This window comes from Tachysurus fulvidraco, chromosome 23 (assembly GCF_022655615.1).
Source record: "Tachysurus fulvidraco isolate hzauxx_2018 chromosome 23, HZAU_PFXX_2.0, whole genome shotgun sequence".
Taxonomy (NCBI): Eukaryota; Metazoa; Chordata; class Actinopteri; order Siluriformes; family Bagridae; genus Tachysurus; species Tachysurus fulvidraco.
The window spans coordinates 875892-883391 of NC_062540.1; the positions used below are offsets into that span (position 1 = coordinate 875892).

The window sequence follows — 7500 nt, forward strand, 5'->3', positions numbered from 1 at the left end:
TCCTCATTTTTCTCCTCTCCCCTCCTCCTCTCCTCTCTCCCGCTCCTCTCCTCTCTCCCCCTCCCCTCCTCTCTCCCGCTCCTCTCCTCTCTCCCCCTCTCCTCTCTCTCCCACTTCTCTCCTCTCCCCCCTCTCCTCTCCTCTCTCCCCCTCTCCTCTCTCTCCCACTCCTCTCTCCCGCTCCTCTCCTCTCTCCCCCTCCCCTCCTCTCTCCCCCTCCCCTCCTCTCTCCCCCCTCCTCCTCTCCTCTCCTCTCTCCCTTTCCCCTTCCTCTCCTCCCCCTCCCTCCTCTCTCTCCTCCCCCTCCCCTCCTCCTCTCTCCTCTCCTCTCTCCTCCTCTCCTCTCTCTCCCACTCCTCTCCTCTCTCCCCCTCTCCTCTCTCCCCCTCTCCTCTCTCCCCCTCTCCTCTCCTCTCCTCTCTCCCCCTCCCCTCCTCTCTCCCGCTCCTCTCCTCTCTCCCCCTCCTCTGATCTCACCCTCTCCTCTCTCCCCTCTCCTCTCCTCTCTCCCCCTCCCCTCCTCTCTCCCCCTCTCCTCTCTCTCCTCTCCTCTCTCTCCCACTCGTCCTCTCTCCCTCTCCTCTCTTCTTCCTCTCTCCCGCTCCTCTCCTCTGCTCCCCCTCCCCTCCTCTCTCGCCTCTCCTCTCCTCTCTCACCCCTCGTCCTCTTCTCCCCCTCTCCTCTCTCCCCCTCTCCTCTCGTCACTCCTCTCTCCCCCTCCCCTCCTCCTCCTCTCCTCTCCTCTCTCCTCTCTCCCGCCTGCTACGCTCACCTCTCCTCTTCTCCCTCATCTCTCTCTCCTCTCCTCTCTCCCCCTCTCTCTCCCACTCCTCTCCTCTCTCCCCCTCTCCGCTCCTCTCCTCTCTCCCTGTCCCCTCCTCTCTCCCGCTGCTCCCCCCCCCCCCGTCTGTAGATGGATGCGGCTCAGTCTGACTACTCTGATGATCCGTGGGTGATCACGTCCGAGCAGATGGATTATTACACACATCAGTTCCTCAGTCTTCAGTGTGACCCCTCAGGCCTCATCCTGGGTGAGAGACTCCAGGTCACGTGTGAAATCTGACCCTTTCTCTCTCGTTTCTACAGTAAATATTATTCAACTCTATCGAACTCATTTAAAATCGCTGATTCAGTTGTTTTTGTTTTTATTTTCAGGCCCTGATGCAAAAAACTTCTTCACGAAGTCGAAGCTGCCGATCCTCGAGCTCTCTCATATATGGTGAGTCAGATTAGAGTTTTATTACATTTCTGTTTGTCTCTCTTTAAAAGACAAATATTATAATGACAGAAAGCGATTTTCTGTCTTGTTATCGTCGCCTCTGTGCTTTTACTTTGTGTTAAAGTTTAAACAGCTCTGAGCTTTACACAGATCTCACTCGTTAGCTATTAGCTCATTCGCTAGTCTGCTCCATATTTTCCAGTTGCCTAGCAACAGTAGACATAAATGAATAAGTAACAGAATTAAAATATATTTGATTGTGAAGCTGAATGTTATTTAAAAAATTATTATTTTTGTTAAAACTGTTTCAGAATCTGTCTCCAACACAAAACTCTATTTAACTCTATTTATAACTCTATTAACTCTTTTATTGACATTTATTTTGTTTGTTTTTCTTTTTTTAAAAAGGAGAGGATTCAGTTGTAATCTTTATTTCTTTTCCTCTTCTCTCATCTTCTCTTCAGTGTAAATGTTTTAAATCATTCACCAAACTTTAGATCTACAAAGTTTCATCTTTTATGAAGTTTGTTTCGATATTAATTATTAAAATCTATTGATCTAATAAAATATTCTATTCATTATTTTAAAATTTAAGTGCTCTTTAAATCACACACACACACACACACGCACACACACACACTCACACTCACACACACACTCACACACACACACACTCAAACACACACACACACACACACACACACACACACACACACACACGCACGCACACACACACACAGTTGGATGTGTCTCAGTTATTAACCTCCTCTCTTCGTCCTGTAGGGAGCTGAGTGATGTGGATCGGGACGGAGCCCTCACTTTCCCAGAATTCTGCATGGCGTTTCACCTGGTAGTGGCTCGTAAGAACGGTTACACACTTCCTGACCAGCTGCCACACACACTGCTCTCAGCCTTCAGACCTCCACCTCAGGTACCACCACACAGAGGTCCTCAGATATCTCCTCGTCTCTATAGCAACAGCAATTCACAGTAATTCACAGCAGACGCTCCACTAATGACAATCAGGTTTAAAAAGCTTTGATATGATGCAGAGAGACGTGATTGTGTGTGAAGGAGTCTCCATTACGTTATGTTATTAACACTGTGACATACAGTGATGTTATTAACACAGTGAAGTACAGTAATGTTATTAACACAGTGACATACAGTGATGTTATTAACACAGTGACATACAGTGATGTTATTAACACAGTAAAGTACAGAGATGTTATTGAACACCGTTCCACCGGTGGAACACTACCGCTAGGGGCTGAAGCTGCATAATTTCATTGTAACTTTTAAGCATTAAATCCTCTAAAAACACGAAAAAACTTATGTTTCTAGTAAAGTTTATACTCTCAATATTTTTTTAAGCCCACGCACAAAGCATAATATGATTCATAGCCGTCATACTCTTAGAAAAAAATTTTGGGAGAAAACTGACCTAGGTGGCGCTAGACCAGTTTTTCCTTACCTTTAGACGCATCCCTTTCTTCACTGGGGTAATATATTCCAAAACAAATATTCCACAAAAATCCACACAGGTCCAAGGAACTGAAATGTGTAAGCCTTTTAATCCAAAACGCTTTGGTCGCGCCGCAAATATTCCGAAAAATTGGAAACAGTGGTGCGCCACCATCTTTGTTTCGGCTCTAACTTCTCATTGGGGTATTCAAAAATTCTAAATTTACGTCATATTTATAGCCCAGGGCGCAACGAATCAAACAAGCCCTCACTTAAGCCAATCGGTGCTTGTATTGCAGAGATAGACGGCTGAGAAGCCAATGAGGTCAGACATCATTTTTGGGAACCCGCCTTTGACTGACAATTACTCCTTCCAATAGCAATGAAATTGGCCGGGACCTATACAGCTCTTTAGCCAATAAGGAGACGATTCCAACGGTATGCCACGACCCGCCTCTCTAATGCTGGCTTCTGCGCGAAAATCGTGCGCGATGGGTTTATTGCGCAATCCTCGACCTTTTCACACTCTCCCAGCTCAGGGTGTCAGGTTACAGGCCTCTTTACACAACAGAATAGTAGAGAGAGAGGCTGTGCTGGTTTCTGGCCATTTAAACTGAGCATGCAGTCTTTTAATTCAAAGTTATACAGTAAACAAGTAAACAAGAAACACGTGACCGGATGGACATGTCCGTAGAAAAATAGTGTTATTGAAGCCATTTTTGGGTCTTTTGACTTGATTTTTTTTTTGGTGAAAGCCAAGACATGTGGCTATGACCCTCAGGTGTTAAATGTTACCTAACATGTTCCAGAGAAATAAGATAAATTAAAAACCTCAGGCGAAAATCAAAATTTTCCATTCTAGCCTCTGTAACTTTGTGTCAGTAAGGCCTAGAATCAATCTGACACTTGTATCTGAAACTAGAGAATCACTTCTTTCCAATGAGACCAGGCTCACCCCTGTGTGTTAAAGTATGTGGGAGCTGTATCACTTTTTGTTTTGTATACAATTTCGTCCGATCGTTCGTGTGCGATAACAGGTTAACACAGTGAAGTACAGTGATGTTATTAACACAGTAAAGTACAGAGATGTTATTAACACAGTGAAGTACAGTGATGTTATTAACACAGTAAAGTACAGAGATGTTATTAACACAGTGAAGTACAGTGATGTTATTAACACAGTGAAGTACAGTGATGTTATTAACACAGTGACGTACAGTGATGTTATTAACACAGTAAAGTACAGTGATGTTATTAACACAGTGACGTACAGTGATGTTATTAACACAGTGACATACAGTGATGTTATTAACACAGTGAAGTACAGTGATGTTATTAACACAGTGACGTACAGTGATGTTATTAACACAGTGACGTACAGTGATGTTATTAACACAGTGAAGTACAGTGATGTTATTAACACAGTGACGTACAGTGATGTTATTAACACAGTGAAGTACAGGGATGTTATTAACACAGTGAAGTACAGGGATGTTATTAACACAGTGACGTACAGTGATGTTATTAACACAGTGACGTACAGTGATGTTATTAACACAGTGAAGTACAGGGATGTTATTAACACAGTGAAGTACAGGGATGTTATTAACACAGTAAAGTACAGTGATGTTATTAACACAGTGAAGTACAGGGATGTTATTAACACAGTGACGTACAGCGATGTTATTAACACAGTGACGTACAGCGATGTTATTAACACAGTGACGTACAGCGATGTTATTAACACAGTGACGTACAGCGATGTTATTAACACAGTGAAGTACAGCGATGTTATTAACACAGTGAAGTACAGTGATGTTATAAACACAGTGAAGTCGAGTGATGTTATTAACACTGTGACATACAGTGATGTTATTAACACAGTAAAGTACAGAGATGTTATTAACACAGTAAAGTACAGAGATGTTATTAACACAGTGAAGTACAGGGATGTTATTAACACAGTGACGTACAGGGATGTTATTAACACAGTGACGTACAGTGATGTTATTAACACAGTGAAGTACAGGGATGTTATTAACACAGTAAAGTACAGTGATGTTATTAACACAGTGAAGTACAGGGATGTTATTAACACAGTAAAGTACAGTGATGTTATTAACACAGTGAAGTACAGGGATGTTATTAACACAGTGAAGTACAGGGATGTTATTAACACAGTGACGTACAGGGATGTTATTAACACAGTGACGTACAGGGATGTTATTAACACAGTGAAGTACAGGGATGTTATTAACACAGTGAAGTACAGGGATGTTATTAACACAGTGACGTACAGGGATGTTATTAACACAGTGACGTACAGGGATGTTATTAACACAGTGACGTACAGGGATGTTATTAACACAGTGACGTACAGGGATGTTATTAACACAGTGACGTACAGGGATGTTATTAACACAGTGACGTACAGGGATGTTATTAACACAGTGACGTACAGGGATGTTATTAACACAGTGACGTACAGTGATGTTATTAACACAGTGACGTACAGTGATGTTATTAACACAGTGAAGTACAGCGATGTTATTAACACAGTGACGTACAGCGATGTTATTAACACAGTGACATACAGCGATGTTATTAACACAGTGAAGTACAGGGATGTTATTAACACAGTGACGTACAGGGATGTTATTAACACAGTGACGTACAGGGATGTTATTAACACAGTGACGTACAGGGATGTTATTAACACAGTGAAGTACAGGGATGTTATTAACACAGTGAAGTACAGGGATGTTATTAACACAGTGAAGTACAGGGATGTTATTAACACAGTGAAGTACAGTGATGTTATTAACACAGTGAAGTACAGCGATGTTATTAACACAGTGACGTACAGCGATGTTATTAACACTGTGACATACAGCGATGTTATTAACACTGTGACATACAGTGATGTTATTAACACTGTGACGTACAGTGATGTTATTAACACTGTGACGTACAGCGATGTTATTAACACAGTGAAGTACAGGGATGTTATTAACACAGTGACGTACAGGGATGTTATTAACACAGTGACGTACAGGGATGTTATTAACACAGTGACGTACAGGGATGTTATTAACACAGTGAAGTACAGGGATGTTATTAACACAGTGAAGTACAGGGATGTTATTAACACAGTGAAGTACAGGGATGTTATTAACACAGTGAAGTACAGTGATGTTATTAACACTGTGACATACAGTGATGTTATTAACACAGTGAAGTACAGTGATGTTATTAACACTGTGACATACAGTGATGTTATTAACACTGTGACATACAGTGATGTTATTAACACTGTGACATACAGTGATGTTATTAACACTGTGACATACAGTGATGTTATTAACACTGTGACATACAGTGATGTTATTAACACAGTAAAGTACAGAGATGTTATTAACACAGTGAAGTACAGGGATGTTATTAACACAGTGACGTACAGCGATGTTATTAACACAGTGACGTACAGCGATGTTATTAACACAGTGAAGTACAGGGATGTTATTAACACAGTGACGTACAGTGATGTTATTAACACTGTGACGTACAGCGATGTTATTAACACAGTGACATACAGCGATGTTATTAACACAGTGAAGTACAGGGATGTTATTAACACAGTGACGTACAGGGATGTTATTAACACTGTGACGTACAGCAATGTTATTAACACAGTGACGTACAGCGATGTTATTAACACAGTGAAGTACAGGGATGTTATTAACACAGTGACGTACAGGGATGTTATTAACACAGTGACATACAGCGATGTTATTAACACAGTGAAGTACAGGGATGTTATTAACACAGTGACATACAGGGATGTTATTAACACAGTGAATCTGTGCTGTTTTTTCAGGACTCACAGCCTCTCATCCTATTTGAGGACACAGAGACTCTCAGGCAAAAGGTGCTTCTATAAAAATAAGGAAAATGTTTCAGAATCTACGAAGTGATTTATGGACTGATTATTTTTGTGAACCACTGGCGCCACCTGCTGGTGTAATCATGTAACTTATGGAACAAATCTGAACGAATTTTTATGGTGAACGGAATAAAAAGTTTCGAGTCACCTGAAATGACTGTCTCTATTGTCCTTCTAAATAAATTAAATGATTATTAAGTCCCGCCCCTTCTGATTTAAACCCGCCCTCAGGCTGTTAATTACAACATGGTGTAATGACAGCTAGTGTTTTAACCAACACTTTTAATTCTAATATAAAAACAAATGTTCTTTTATTTTCTCCCTCTATAATGTTGTTGTGTTGGACAGGAAATCATCAGCCAGCAGGAAGTCCGAGAGGAGACACATGAGCAAGGTAGTGTGTATGTACACTATATTATTTAAATACGTGCACCTACTGACGACTCAGAGCCCCCTGGTGGTGAGCACATGCCGATGCATCACTGTGATACTAAACCTACACCCATAATGCACTGGTGATGGTGAAACATTTGCAGTGATGTTTATGTGACATCATCATTTACTAAAGGAACTAAATCTGTTCCCTGTGTTTGTGCACTACATAGTGACCATCAGTGTTAGTGAGCAGTGAGTAGGGCGACGTGTTACAGGGTGAACGCCGAGTCTCTGAGCTCTGATGTGTGTCTTTGTTCTGTGTGTAGAGTTCAGTCAGGAGAGAGCAGAAGAAAACCAGATGATACAGCAAAGCAGCACTGTAAAACCAGGTATCACACACACACACAAACACACACACACACACACACACAAACAGACACACACACACATTTCTGCTTGATCCAAAAGACTGATAAAAATCTGTGTGTGTGTGTGTGTG

At 41.7% G+C, this 7500-nt stretch overlaps 1 protein-coding gene across 1 annotated transcript in view; it reads left to right on the forward strand.

Annotated features, from left to right (window-relative positions):
* reps2 (RALBP1 associated Eps domain containing 2) overlaps positions 1–7500 on the forward strand; it is a 20006-nt gene that overhangs the window by 6226 nt on the left and 6280 nt on the right. Inside the window, exons 3-8 of the mRNA XM_047807174.1 lie at positions 914–1031; positions 1156–1219; positions 2003–2150; positions 6561–6611; positions 6975–7020; positions 7328–7390. Of these exons, the coding sequence (XP_047663130.1) occupies positions 914–1031; positions 1156–1219; positions 2003–2150; positions 6561–6611; positions 6975–7020; positions 7328–7390 (490 nt within the window). The remainder of the gene's footprint in view (positions 1–913; positions 1032–1155; positions 1220–2002; positions 2151–6560; positions 6612–6974; positions 7021–7327; positions 7391–7500) is intronic.